This window comes from Lolium rigidum, chromosome 1 (genome assembly GCF_022539505.1).
Source record: "Lolium rigidum isolate FL_2022 chromosome 1, APGP_CSIRO_Lrig_0.1, whole genome shotgun sequence".
In the NCBI taxonomy this organism is placed as follows: Eukaryota; Viridiplantae; Streptophyta; class Magnoliopsida; order Poales; family Poaceae; genus Lolium; species Lolium rigidum.
The window spans coordinates 115,748,133-115,763,211 of record NC_061508.1 but is presented as its reverse complement, the minus strand read 5'-3'; the positions used below and the strand labels follow the sequence as shown (position 1 = coordinate 115,763,211).

The window sequence follows — 15,079 nt, the reverse complement described above, 5'->3', positions numbered from 1 at the left end:
CCGGTCCATTCTTTACATCTGAAATACAATCTACTGCAATACTTGTTCTTTACTGTTCTTCACAAACAAACATCATCTTCCACACTATACGGTTAATCCTTTGTTTACAGCAAGCCGGTGAGATTGACAACCTCATCGTTACGTTGGGGCAAAGTACTTTGATTGTGTTGTGCAGGTTCCACGTTGGCGCCGGTTTCACCGGTGTTGCGCCGCACTACATTCCTCCACCAACAACCTTCACGTGCTCCTTGACTCCTACTGGTTCGATAACCTTGGTTTCATACTGAGGGAAAACTTGCTTCTATACGCATCACACCTTCCTCTTGGGGTTCCCAACGGACGTGTGTTAACTGCACGCATCAACCTCCACCATGTCAACACATACCATGGTTCCATTGCCAGCCACATAGTCATATTCATAATTGGAAAAGTAACATTTCATTTTCAATGCAGGAATGATAAGTATATAGATTTGCGGTAAATTGATAGAAAATACTCAAGATGACATGAGCAAGAGTGAACTTGCCTGTGGACTGCGAGATAGTGCAGTTCAATGTATTGGATGGAACCTGGACCTCGGGTTCTGTAAAGAAGCATCATTGTCCGGTAAGGACAATGTTATAAAATCCAAATAATGCATGCATGGATGTATTATTTATGTTGAATCCCTTACCCCAATATTTTATTAAGATTTAGGGTTAAATTAAGATTTCATGCCTTTGGCAGTAATTTGCAATTACTTTTAAATTATAAAATCACTTTCCTTTTAGAAAGGAAAGAATTTAAAAGTAATACAATTTTCCTTTTTGGAAAATATTTATTTCAAAAAAATAATTTGAAACAATAGAGTTTTCTCTATATTTTTGGAATAAGAATAATAGAATATTTTCCTTTGGAAAATATCTTTCTTAAAAGAAGTGACTTGGAATAATAGAATTTCCTTTTGAAATATTTGAAAACAAATATTTGAATTCATTTGAAATCTTTCCTTGATTTTTGAATACAAGGAAAATTACAAATTAAAACTTCCAAGCTTGAATTTAAATTCCAAAATTTGAATTTGTTTTCTAAATTTATTTCTTATTTTATTCTTGTTGAGAATCATTTTTCATTCACTAATCCAATTTTTATTGGATTTTTAAAGTATATATGATTATTTAAAATTTGGTTAAATTCTAGGGCTATTTTCAAATAGAAAATGACCAAAAGAACCCCCTGGCCGAATTGGGCCAGCCCATTTATTTGGCCCGTTTGGACAGCCCGTTAAGGCCTGCCCAAACACGGTTCGGTGGAACCGAACTAGTTCGGCACGCCTCACTCTCTCGCTCACTCCTCTCTCTTACGAACCCTAACGCTCTGGCGATTCGTGTGGCGACTGCGTCGCCGCCATGGCCGCCGCCACGCTCCGGCCAAGTCCGGCCGCCCCTGACCTCGCCGCCGACACCGCCTGAACCGCCGCGTGAAGATCTACCGATCTATCCGCACGGTTTCGTCGCTTCCTTCCTCCTCCTCCATATCGCCTCCCGGCTAGATCTGGAGACGAATCGCCTCCGGCGATTGGTGGTCTCCGGCGAGCTGTTGACCTCGTCATCGATGCTAGCGTGCTCCTGGGACTGGCCTGGCGCGGGTGCTGTGTTGGCAGCGCCTGTGCCGTCGTCCCCAGGGTGTTGTGCTGTCCGTGGAGCTCGTCGGCGTAACGTCGGCGTCCTCCCTGGATTTGCAGCTATTACGGCCACGCGGGCACTGCCTCGCCATGCCGTAGCTTCTGCTTCCAGGCGCGGGTAAGTTCCCCTTCTCGTCCTTCTCCTTCTCTTCATCATGTCTGTGCGCCCCCATGCTACTGTGCTTCTTCTACCTCTGGCTCCCAGGCTTCCTGATTATCCAATGATCATACAGGGCCTTGCTGCTGTCGCATATGCTTTCTGCGCCTCCTCTCTGCAAGCCCTGGCCAATTAACCAAGCTCTGGTTACTAGCCAAGTGTGTCCTGCTTGCTGTTCATGGCCATTGTTGCCCTCTCACTGCTTCTGCCATGCTATGCCATGCTATGTCATGCTCATCATGCTATATCATGCTACCTAGGCTTACTGGTGTGCCTTGCTTGCTTGACTAGGTATTTTGCTATGCATAACTGTGACACTTGTGATGTCTATGAGGTGCTTATGTGCCTTCTGTATGATCCAATGATTCATTGGATAAGTAAATCCTGATGGCTAGACTCTCTATATTGCTTGACTTGATCTAATTGATCCATTTGATCAATTAAATGTCAGTGGCTGGTTACTGATGGATTCCTTTGCTAAATAGATGGTTTGCTTGCTGATGCTGCTACTCATTCATGCTTATGCTACTGTGTGTGTTCTGTTGCCATCCATAGCTCCCTGGACCAGTAGCTAGGATGTAATGGTACATGCTTGTGTTGCCTAACAGTGATGCTACTATATGCTCGTTGCATGGATTAGTTATGTATTCATGCCTAGATGAATTATTTATTGATGAACTGCTTATGCAGTGTTGATTAAATGACTTGCTAAGCATGATTTGATATTCCCATGATCAATTGGGAAATAAATGAAGTCTGAATCCATTACTGGATAATGATGACTTAATGCTTTGCTTTAATTTGGATGTTTTTGTGTTTGTTGTGACCTCAGTAGCATTGCTACTGACTGTTTGCTCACACAATTGGATAGATCTTGTTGGCTACTCATCTTTGCTTGCATAGTTGGGGATCATAATTAATATGAATGCCATTATGCTTGCCTGTGAAGAAAATCTAGGGTTTTCCTGATGGTTTCTTGCTTAGGATCTCACTGGGTAGTCCTTGGTAGCTACTATTCCTAGTAATCCATCTACTGGTGTTATTTGTGCATGTGTGCTTGCTTGTGTGCACATCTGTGCATTTGTTCTAGTTGATATGTACAAGATTTGTATCTAGGTGGCTCTAGTTCTAGTGGTTTTCCTCTTCTGCCAGTGATCCTTGGTGAAAACCAAGTGATGATCACCCCTTGAGCATCTGCTCAAACCCATGACTTGTGTCATGCATGAATAATGGATTGGATCCACAGGATCCACTCCAAGAACTAGGTATACCTTGTTCCAGCTCCTAGAAAGAAATATTGTGTTGATGCAGACTTCTGGTTGGTTTATGTTCACAGCCCTTCACCTCCAGCTCTTGGTTGATCTCCTCCTTAGGTCACCATGCTTCTCTGGTTTATTACTTGGTGGTTTTGGATGGATGATTGGTTCTGTGAGGGTTGTGCTGTTCTTGATCAAGAACGGAATGAACTCTATCCTATCTCTCTCTGGTTGCCTGGTGAATGTTTGTCTGGTCGACTATGCATTGTTTCTAGGGTTTGTGCACCATTTATACCCTGGCTACTTCTTCTCTGGCCATGCCACACAAGCATGGCTTGGCTTGATGACTAAGCCATGCCTTGCCTTGATGTTGCTTGCACAGTAACTCATGAGCAGTGTGCTCATATGCTGAAACTTGAGCCCTTGAGTGTGCTTAGGTTTGGTCTGCCCCATCTTATCCTTGTGCTGTCCATGGTTTTGGACAAGCACAAGTGTACATGACACTTGGTTCCTTCCAAACTACATTCTGGCTTTCTAATAAACCCCTGGATAGTATTTATGTTTTGTTTTGCAGGTTTTAAAGGTGAATATGACTACAGAAGCATTTCTTCCAATTCATTAGTCTAGGATTTTAGTTTAGGATCAAACAATGTAATCTTCCTTTTTATTTCTATTTATTTTTCCTTCAATTCTTGTATCAAGAATATTGTAAAGACAATGTATGTGTGTGTATATCAATAAAGCTCAAGGTTTCTCTAAGAGCTTAATTATACTTGTAATAATTCTATTTCTAAATGTTTGTTGTATTCATATTTCAATTTGAAATTCAAAGTCTTTTGAATTTATGAGTTGTATTAAATCATGAATTTATTTTTCATATTCACTATTACTTATTGTTTATTCTTGAGTTATCAATTCAATATTACTTGTCAAATGAAATCAAATTCCAAAAATCAACAAGATACAAAAGAGTTCATGTCAAAATTCATAACTCAACTTGCCTAACCCTAATTGCAATTGAGAGAGAACCTCGATCCCTCTTAGGTTTAGTTGCAATAAGGCGCGAAAATTTCCCTCGTTTTGCGATGAAATGCACATCCCATTCCTAAATCTACCCTTCGTTGATCCTATGTTCTGGGTTATTACAGTGTCGTCGTGGTGAACAGACATATGCCATGGGTAGACTTAAGTTAGGGCTGATGTACGCCGATGGATACGGAGGAGGGAGGTGAGCTAACGAGCACACACGAACACAACGATCTACCCAGGTTCAGGCCCTCGTGAGTAGGTAAAACCCCTACTCCTGCTTGTCTGATTTGTATATCTCTCGAGGTGAAATACCACTACAATAGCGCTGCTTGAGCTGTATGCGAGAGGAATAAGAAGAGCGTCGAACCCCTGCTGCGGAGGTCCTGCACCCCCTTATATAGTGGGGGGCAGGTTACAAAGGAGAAAACCCTAGCATGTGATAAAGCAATGTTTTGTGGATCTAAGTCTACAGCTACCCGCTATCAGCATTCCTTCATCTTGTCACAAGCACGGTACTTGACGTGACTTGGCCTTCTGCCACCAAGCCGCTGACCACTGTACCTCTCGTCAGCGGTATTATCAGCCTTGCTGCTTGGAATGTAGCAACGTGCCTGGCGTCTTAATGAGATTCACCTGCACTGTTGCGTGATTACTTGGATGTGACTGGAGCGCTGACTTTGGGACTAGGCATATGACCGTTGGCCCTATGCCGAACCCAAAAAGCTTAGTCTTCCATCCTTGGCACCTTTCGTGCCAACCGAGTTAGGCCGAGTTCAGTCGTGCCCGCCCTGAGGCACCGACATTGGTATGTCGGTACCCTATGTCGGCAAGCCTGCCCGGTCAACGTGACCTTTGCCTGCAAACAAGGTTACCCGACTTACCTCAGTAAGTCGGTCCCACCGAGTTAATCTAGCCGTTTAGGCCACCACCTTAGCCTACCGGGGGTCATCCCTCCGACAGCGAGTGGCGGGCCCGATTCGTCAGCGACGCAGCGGCATGCAACGCTACAACTTTGCCTTAATGGCGACGACAGTTTCCAGGGCGGTGTAGGTGAGACGTCTCGTCGGCACTGCACCACCTCCACGCGTTGCCATCGTTCGCATTACCGCGCTTGTTCGCGCGCCTTCTCCACCGCTTCCCGCGCCGCCACCAGCTATAAAAGGCTGCCTCCGTTCGCCATCGCTACCATAGCCGCAGGCAAATCCATCCCTCCGCCTCCACGACAACATGCCTCGCCGCCTAGCCACCACGTACGCAATGATGAGCCGCACCGGTGGCGGCGGTTAGGCTCCTCCGCCACCGCCTCCACCTCGTTCACCTCTGCCTCCACCTCCACCTTCGCCCTCACCTCCCATGTTCGAGTTCGACTACGACGACATGGAGGAGGGCCCGAAGCTCGCAGCGACATGGCCGACGCGCTGTGGGAGGCGTCCGAGGAGGAGGCGGCCTTCGACTCGGAGCAGCAACAACGGCGAAAGGAGGCAGTCGTGGACGACGACGACTGGAGCGGGCCTGGCCCAGAGGAGAAGGCAGCGGAGCAGAGGGACATCCTCTCGTCCTTCGAGTCGCTGAAGAAGTCCGAGGATGACGCCAATGAGGTGATGCAGCAGCGACTCCTGGAGGACGCGGCGGCCCACCACACATAAGCGACCGTGCAACAAGGGAGCGGCGGGCAGCGTCGGCGGAGAAGCGGAAGAGGGAGGGGTAACGATGGGACGGGGCCGTCAAGTGCTCCGAGGAACAAGTAGGCCAGGGGCGATCACCTAGCCGGTTTTTTTATTCAAACTTGTACAATATACTCCGTAATAAATTTGAATGAAAAACTTTATATTTCTTATTATTAAAATGTTTCGTGATAGGGACTCTGCTAAAAACATACGCGCCCCAAAAACGCCACCACACGGTGGCGTCCCCAAACACTTGATCTAGCGCTCAATTCGAAGTATTTTGGGGACACAAATGGAGACGCTCTAGTACTACGGCACAGGGTTCGTATGGAGATTACGGCTGATAATGCCAGCGACCGCGCGGGTGCCACTACAAGCCATCGTCATGCAAAGTTCGCAGCATGAGCATCCATTCATCAGAAACAGATACTGTACTATCATTCTATTTTGAGAAAAGGCCCAGATGATCATCACAGAAATAATTTACAAGAAAAATTTCACAGATATGTTTCTCCCCATCTTTCAGCAACACTGTGGCGCTGCAAGAGAATGAGTTTGTGCATTCCTTCATTTGGATGGAATAAAAGTGCGTGTTCCTACATGCATCTTTACTTTCTAAGCAAAAAAAAAACAGATATCACTATAGCAGTATAGCACCGCATTCGACGATGCAGCACCTGTAGGCGAAGAGAGTAAACTGTTGCTTCCACCAGCAATCACCAACCAACATGGACCACCAGATCATTTCATTTGCATACTTGAAGATCTCTTGGTCTCCTCACATTGAAGTATAGGTATGTGCTCGTGCACAGCTCCAGATGTCGCTGCTAGCAGCAACTGAGCTGAGAGACATGTCAGCCTCATCGGCTCCCATTCACAATTATTGACGCATTGCCGGCTCTAATTCACAGGTGTTGGAGTTGTACATTGTTGATCTTGAGAGTAGAGTTCAGCTTCTCTTCAGGAGATTGATCCAGAGCAGGGTCACTCTTCTGAGCACTCTTACCATGCAGCGAAACGATGCATCAAATCTGACCCCCTGTGAATCGTGTTCACCTTTAAGAGGATCTGCTGATCACGGAAACAATTTTCACATATATGTAGGAAAATGTATGGAAAATCAATCAGCTCTAAATTATAAATTTCAGTACATTACCCCTTGTGTCAATCTAAGTATTTTACACATGCCCATTTCCTGTTTTCTCCATACTTCATCGAACCCGCAACCAAATAGTCAATCACCTAAAATTTGCAGATATTCAATTCAATTTTTTTGTGGGATAATGATATATGGCCATGCCAATTGCATGAGATGCTCATCCAGACCAGAAATTGCACAAAAGTAAGATTAACTGAAGACTTATTATTATTTGCTGATCAACAAGAACATAAATGGATGTAAAACTACTTGATTAGCATTTCCCACATTAAAGAAATGTTTGAGCATGCACGTATGACGAGACCCAGCAATAGAGAAAACCGCCTTGACTTTTCTTGCCGCCAATAAGTAGGACATGACAATGTGAGAGGCCTAGCTAGCAGCACCTAATGTGCCCTGAGATTGCAAAGGATCACATGTGGTAGTTAATAGCACTAGTAGAAACATGCAAGCGATTCTCACCACATCAACACACCGTGTTGCGCCCGAGCCCAGAAGTCAACTGTTCCTCCACCACCGATCCTCGCCAGCACTTTCTCTCAACATCTCCCTCCCCACTCACCAATCTCATGCTCTCGATCTGGATCTGACAAAAGACTACACGCTCGTGCAGATGACTCTGCCACCCATAGTAGAGACATGACAGGGTGATCAAAAGCTCAAACACAGACTGTTAGGGATGCTAGTTGCACTGATCATGAAACATAAAAAAGCATCAGCTTGTCGTCCAGATAGGTGGCTTTTATTCCAGAAGCACTACAACCCATCAAGGATGAGATTCTTGCTGTCTGCAGACTGCAGGGTCAGCCACTGCATGGCTTCTGCTTATATAGGGAGGTAAACCATACCGGTCGAGCACCATTGCAGCACAGTTTCTTTTCTCCGAATCTCTCTCTTCCATTTCCAGATACATAGAAAGGACTCCATCTCCCGTTCCAGCCATGGCTAGTCATCTCAGATCTGTGTGTGCGCCTTCTAGCTCCTGCTCCAGCGAAACCAACAGCAAAAAAATGTCTGGAGATGCTCGATGGGTTCAGAAGGTATGTAGGTATGCGCAACAACATTGAGGAGCTATGTTTGCAAGCGGCCAAATTATCCTTTGCCAACAATAGTGAAGGAAAGTTATGGAGCTGGAGATCGAACACTCTCTTCCACTTTTAACATCTGCAGCGCCATCCAAGAGCTTTTCTGAGCTCGGGAATTATTGGCTCTCAAGAAAGGAGATGATGTAACTGTTAAGGCCAAAAGACAAATCTTCGTCTACTGGTAAAGAAGGCCGAAAAACAGTCAAAGAAAATTGGCTGCAGGGTGGTCAAAGTGTTGGCAAGAGAGGCCCGTTGCCTCGATGCTTGAATCATCCACGCAGCTCCTATTGAAGCAAATTGCGATGCTGAGTTATACCAAGTGGTCTCTTGTCACCCAAGACATTTCAGAAGAAAAGAGTTGTATGCGACGAGGAGCAACAACTGAAAACAGAATTCGATATTGTTGATCTTCAGAGCAGTATTGAGATTTTGTTCAGGAGATTGCTCCAGAGAAGAGTTTCTCTTTCGAATGCTCGAAGCTTGTATGCATGATACCACACCTCTGATTCGTTGTGATTGGCATCCACCTTTTAGACAATCTGCTGATCATGAGACATTTTTCAATGCATAAATGGGAGTTGTACTGAAGTATACTTGGCTGGGAAACAAAACAAAAAAAATGGGTCCATTTCTTGTTCTCCAATTACTGTTTGTGCTTGCAGAGCCTTAACTCAGACCCTATCTTAACAAGGAAAAAATACTAATAAATTATGATCATCGCTGACCGTCATTCAAGCAGCTAACACTGTTTAAATTGAATATTAAAATTATTTACTAAAAGATGGTCATATTTCAGTTGGTAGCTATCACACAAACAAACAAAGGATCCTTGTGCGGTGGTCGGGCTATTGATCGCTAAAGAAGGCCAACTCCAACACTTGAGGTTGACCACACACGTAGCTATCACAGTGTACAATATTTGAATCCAGAGGCCCAAAAAAGCCACAGCCATGTATCCTAATACCACAAGTTTTTTTTCTTTCTTTTAATTGCCAAGCTGGGTTTGCACAAAAGATGTCACAAACAAAATTTCTCATTTTCATATCATTCTCAATACACTAATGAAACCCGATTGATTGATGAAAGGAGAGCAGCCAGCAAGACATGGTCACAGCTAAATGCTAGATTAGCAATCAATTAAATAATGCCTAGAGCATGCAATTATGCCAAGGTCCACTAGCAGACTACCACACTGCTGGTTGCTGGTTCTTGCTTCCAGTTGCAGGAACATGATAATGTGCTAGCGCATCTCGAGGACAGAGGACACACTAAAATATGTACTAACGACTTTGATGTTGTAACCGCTACCCTTAAGCCAGATCTCCATCCATGGCAGACAGCATCTGGAAAAAAAAATGGCACGATTCTTCGTGTCTACCTATCAAATAGTCTTGCTTGTATGCTTCTTCGGTATAAATAGGCCTCAGAGGAAAGGTAGACACATCAAACTTAAGTGCTTTGTTCTCCTTCTCACTTCAACCACAATACAGAGAAAAAAGCTTCAATATCCAAAATGGCTTTCCACCTACGATCGATAAGTTTGCCTTCAAGGCCTCAGGCCAACGAGGCCGAAGTCGAGCAGGAGCTGCTGAGCCTAGGGGCAAGCATATCTTCCTCCAACACCATCAGCACGATATGTGATGGTCTTAGGAGGCTTGGAGACATCTACAATGGTGTTGAAGAGATTGTTGGCCTGCCAAGCAACCAAGTCGGGAAGATGTTGGATGGAGAGATGGAATGCTCTCTTGAGCTGTTGGATCTCTGCAGCACCATGCAAGAGATCTTCATGGAGATGAAGGCCATCATTCAAGAGTTGCAAGTGGCTCTAAGAAAAGGAGATGATGTAGCTGCTCAAGCCAAGATCCAGTCTTATTCTCGATTGGCGAAGAAGGCCCAGAAATATTTCAAGAAGACCGCGAAGAAGGCTACTTCTGTGGGTTGCAGGATGGTCATGCTATTGACCAAGGCTAGAGAGATATCTGTATCTCTGCTGGAGTCTTCAGTCCATCTTTTGTCGAAGGAAATCAATATGCCTAAACAGTCTCTTGTCTCCAAAGCATTTCACAAGAAGAAGGCGGTTGTTTGCGAGGAGGAGCAATTGCAGGCGATAGAGTGCAGTATTGGAGATCTTGAGAATGGGACAGGACATCTGTTCAGGAAATTAGTCCAGATCAGGGTTTCTCTCCTGAACATTCTTAGCTCATAGATCACTCCGCACCACTCTTGGCACACTGTGATTGGCATCCGCCTTTTTGAGGACTAGCTGATCTTGGTACAATCTTCCTAAGATGTAATTATGTATATAATACAAATGTACAGGAGTTAAAATAGAGAGAGACCAAAGTTTTGATCCATTTGCCCATTTCATTCTTCATGATGTGTTATTTGATCTAACTATATACTTAATGTTAATATCCTTCGTTCGTGCAATTTGTTGGGCGTACACTAAACATGACAGGTCGAAGTCACATGGGCTAAGCCTGTTGTTAGCAGAAAAAATCAATTTGATCACCAAGATTCCCCACCACCACCACCACATGGATTTGTAGTCTGGCACTGCAGTTGAATATTTCTAGTTTCAGAACGCATATGCAATTCGCTTAAATAATATGAGTTTCTACAATGTTCAAGCATGTCACGGTGTACAATATTATGAATCCAGAGGCCCAAAAAAAGCCACAACCATGCATCCTAGTACCCAAAAGAAATGCCATTTAATAATCAAGATGGGGTCGCACAAAATTGGAAAGACACAAAATTTCTCATTTTCACATCAGTCTCGATACACTAATGGATATCCGGTTGATTGATGCCAGGAGAGCAGCAAGCATGACATGGTCACAGCTAATTAGTGGATTAGCAATCAATCAAATAATGTGTCTAGAGCGTGCAATTATGCCAAGGTCCATTAACAGACTACCACACTGCTGGTTTTGCAGGAACATGATAATGTGCTGGCTCGACTCGAGGAGAGAGGGCACACTAAAATATGTACTAAACAGCAGACGACTTTGATGTTGTAACCGCTACCCTTAAGCCAGATCTCCATCCATGGCAGACAGCATCTGGAAAAAAAATGGCACGATTCTTCGTGTCTACCTATCAAATAGTCTTGCTTGTATGCTTCTTCGGTATAAATAGGCCTCAGAGGAAAGGTAGACACATCAAACTTAAGTGCGTTGTTCTCCTTCTCACTTCAACCACAATACAGAGAAAAAAGCTTCAATATCCAAAATGGCTTTCCACCTACGATCGATAAGTTTGCCTTCAAGGCCTCAGGCCAACGAGGCCGAAGTCGAGCAGGAGCTGCTGAGCCTAGGGGCAAGCATATCTTCCTCCAACACCATCAGCACGATATGTGATGGTCTTAGGAGGCTTGGAGACATCTACAATGGTGTTGAAGAGATTGTTGGCCTGCCAAGCAACCAAGTCGGGAAGATGTTGGATGGAGAGATGGAATGCTCTCTTGAGCTGTTGGATCTCTGCAGCACCATGCAAGAGATCTTCATGGAGATGAAGGCCATCATTCAAGAGTTGCAAGTGGCTCTAAGAAAAGGAGATGATGTAGCTGCTCAAGCCAAGATCCAGTCTTATTCTCGATTGGCGAAGAAGGCCCAGAAATATTTCAAGAAGACCACGAAGAAGGCTACTTCTGTGGGTTGCAGGATGGTCATGCTATTGACCAAGGCTAGAGAGATATCTGTATCTCTGCTGGAGTCTTCAGTCCATCTCTTGTCGAAGGAAATCAATATGCCTAAACAGTCTCTTGTCTCCAAAGCATTTCACAAGAAGAAGGCGGTTGTTTGCGAGGAGGAGCAATTGCAGGCGATAGAGTGCAGTATTGGAGATCTTGAGAATGGGACAGGACATCTGTTCAGGAAATTAGTCCAGATCAGGGTTTCTCTCCTGAACATTCTTAGCTCATAGATGACTCCGCACCACTCTTGGCACACTGTGATTGGCATCCGCCTTTTTGAGGACTAGCTGATCTTGGTACAATCTTCCTAAGATGTAATTATGTATATAATACAAATGTACAGGAGTTAAAATAGAGAGAGACCAAAGTTTTGATCCATTTGCCCATTTCATTCTTCATGATGTGTTATTTGATCTAACTATATACTTAATTGCAATATCCTTGGTTCGTGTAATTTGTTGGGCGTACACTAAACATGACAGGTCGAAGTCACATGGGCTAAGCCTGTTGTTAGCAGAAAAAATCAATTTGATAACCAAGATTCCCCACCACCACCACCACATGGATTTGCACTCTGGCACTGCAGTTGAATATTTCTAGTTTCAGAGTGCATATGCAAAATTCGCTGAAATAAAATGAGTTTCTACAATGTTCAAGCATGTCACGGTGTACATAATATGAATCCAGAGGCCCAAAAAAAGCCACAACCATGCATCCTAGTACCCAAAAGAAATGTCATTTATTAATCAAGATGGGATTGCACAAAATTGGAAAGACACAAAATTTCTCATTTTCACATCAGTCTCGATACACTAATGGATATCCGGTTGATTGATGCCAGGAGAGCAGCCAGCATGACATGGTCACAGCTAAATCAAATAATGTGTCTAGAGCGTGCAATTATGCCAAGGTCCATTAACAGACTACCACACTGCTGGTTTTGCAGGAACATGATAATGTGCTGGCTCGACTCGAGGAGAGAGGGCACACTAAAATATGTACTAAACAGCAGACGACTTTGATGTTGTAACCGCTACCCTTATGCCAGATCTCCATCCATGGCAGACAGCATCTGGAAAAATAAATGGCATGATTCTTCATGTCTACCTATCAAATAGTCTTGCTTGTATGCTTCTTCGGTATAAATAGGCCTCAGAGGAAAGGTAGACACAGCAAACATAAGTGCTTTGTCCTCCTTCTCTCTTCTCTTCGACCACAATACAGAGAAAAAAAACTTCAATATCAGAAATGGCTTTCCACCTAAGATCGATAAGTTTGCCTTCAAGGCCTCAGGCCAACGAGGCCGAAGTCGAGCAGGAGCTGCTGAGCCTAGGGGCAAGCATATCTTCCTCCAACACCATCAGCTCGATATGTGATGGTCTTAGGAGGCTTGGAGACATCTACAATGGTGTTAAAGAGATTGTTGGCCTGCCAAGCAACCAAGTCGGGAAGATGTTGGATGGAGAGATGGAATGCTCTCTTGAGCTGTTGGATCTCTGCAGCACCATGCAAGAGATCTTCATGGAGATGAAGGCCATCATTCAAGAGTTGCAAGTGGCTCTAAGAAAAGGAGATGATGTAGGTGCTCAAGCCAAGATCCAGTCTTATTCTCGTTTGGCGAAGAAGGCCAAGAAACATTTCAAGAAGACCACGAAGAAGGCTACTTCTGTGGAGTCTTCAGTCCATCTCTTGTCGAAGGAAATCAATATGCCTAAACAGTCTCTTGTGTCCAAAGCATTTCACAAGAAGAAGGCCGTTGTTTGCGAGGAGGAGCAATTGCAGGCGATAGAGTGCAGTATTGGAGATCTTGAGAATGGGGCAGGACATCTGTTCAGGAAATTAGTCCAGATCAGGGTTTCTCTCCTGAACATTCTTAGCTCATAGATCACTCCACACCACTCTTGGTACACTGTGATTGGCATCCGCCTTTTTGAGGACTAGCTGATCTTGGTACAATTTTCCCAAGATGTAATTATGTATATAGTACAAATATACAGAAATTAAAATAGAGAGAGAAACAAAAGTTTTGATCCATTTGCCCATTTCATGCTTCAAGATGTGTTATTTGATCTAAGTATATAATTTGTTGCAATATCCTTGGTTCGTGGATCTTGTTGGGCGCACACTAAACATGACAGGTCGAAGTCACAAGGGCTAAGCCTGTTGTTAGCAGAAAAAATAAATTTAATCACCAAGATTCCCCACCACCACCACCATGTGGATTTGCAGTCTGGCACTGGAGTTAAATATTTCTAGTTGCAGAATGCAAAATTTGAAAATAAAATTAGTTTCTACAATCTTCATCCATTTCATTCAAGCATGTCACAATGTACAATATTATGAATCGAGAGGCCCAAATTTTCTTAATAAGAAGAATACTAATCCATATTGACAAATGATGATTTTGCCAATTTAGTTTGTACCTCACGCCTGCTCAAGCTCATAATTTTGTTTGAAGCATCTTGCAGTTACATTTACATACCGGGTCCAATCTGCAAGGCAAGCTTGCAATTAAGACAACATATTAGCTGGCCAGATTTCCTTCACAATCACACAGCCTAGACTTTGTTTTGCTTTGCATTGTTTGTATACATCTATGTTATGAAAAATGAGCTCTCCATTAAGAAAACACAATGAAAGACATAACATATTCAGTTTTTCGTTGGCCCAGCTGTGGTGGTTGTAAAACAATTTGAATTTTTGTTGAAACCTCGTGTAGCTCTAATGTTAATGTATAAAGCATCCATATTATTTGAGCACATACGCATGTGCTAGTGTATTACAGTGTGGTGTCCACGAAATTGAGTACTGACACCAACCAGATGTGTTAAATGGGTGAGTAATTTCACCAATACCGGATAATTTTAATGCTATGAACAATAGGATTTTCAATCAAATAATAAGACGCGAAGGACCCAACAATTTTGCAAATTGCAATCACTCATCAGCTTAGGTATCAGAGGTAGAACCAAGGTAGGTCACAAGTCGTTGCAGCACACAGAGAACTAAGATCTAGCTAGTAGCGTACCATGGTGGGACTTCTGGACGCCTCGAGCTCTGCCGGAGGCCGCGGATGTCGCCGGAGGTGGATGGCGCTGACGCGCCGGCGCCGTTTCTCACGGGCGGTGGAGGAAGCGGAGATGGTAGTAGCCCCTGGGCTTCATTTGGGCTGGTAGGCTAGGCCCTGCTCTGTTAACCTCGGGCCAGTATACATTCCAGTCTGGCTATGACGCCGCCCATTAAGGAAATATATATGTACTACAATTTTCTTTTGAATCTTGAAATACATTTCTTTTTTAAATACACTTCAGTATTAAGGAAACAATATACCCCTTCGTTCGCACAGCGATGTCTCAACTTTGTTAA

The 15,079-nt window shown here is 43.9% G+C and overlaps 3 protein-coding genes across 4 annotated transcripts; all 3 read left to right on the top strand.

Annotated features, from left to right (window-relative positions):
* Positions 1 to 3,797: 3,797 nt before the first annotated feature.
* On the top strand, positions 3,798 to 10,273 carry LOC124680530. Of its 2 annotated transcripts, XM_047215589.1 has the most exons (2): positions 3,798 to 3,805; positions 9,610 to 10,273. In XM_047215589.1, exons 1-2 carry the CDS (start codon positions 3,798 to 3,800, stop codon positions 10,220 to 10,222), a joined length of 621 nt encoding a protein of 206 aa, XP_047071545.1. In that variant the 3' UTR covers positions 10,223 to 10,273. The 2 variants fall into 2 exon arrangements, with proteins under 2 accessions (XP_047071545.1, XP_047071535.1); XM_047215579.1 differs by lacking the exon at positions 3,798 to 3,805 and having other exon boundaries at positions 9,530 to 10,273.
* A 977-nt stretch (positions 10,274 to 11,250) lies between these two features.
* LOC124680547 lies at positions 11,251 to 11,943 on the top strand. The gene has a single exon (XM_047215600.1). It carries the CDS (start codon positions 11,251 to 11,253, stop codon positions 11,941 to 11,943), a length of 693 nt encoding a protein of 230 aa, XP_047071556.1.
* A 1,018-nt stretch (positions 11,944 to 12,961) lies between these two features.
* Positions 12,962 to 13,597, top strand: LOC124650494. The gene has a single exon (XM_047190010.1). The coding sequence runs from the start codon at positions 12,962 to 12,964 to the stop codon at positions 13,595 to 13,597; it is 636 nt and encodes a 211-aa protein (XP_047045966.1).
* Positions 13,598 to 15,079: the final 1,482 nt, after the last annotated feature.

Bases quoted from the DNA above. Each gene is read 5' to 3' on its own strand.
- LOC124680530 (XM_047215579.1), top strand. From the start codon at position 9,530: ATGGCTTTCCACCTACGATCGATAAGTTTGCCTTCAAGGCCTCAGGCC.
- LOC124680547 (XM_047215600.1), top strand. From the start codon at position 11,251: ATGGCTTTCCACCTACGATCGATAAGTTTGCCTTCAAGGCCTCAGGCC.
- LOC124650494 (XM_047190010.1), top strand. From the start codon at position 12,962: ATGGCTTTCCACCTAAGATCGATAAGTTTGCCTTCAAGGCCTCAGGCC.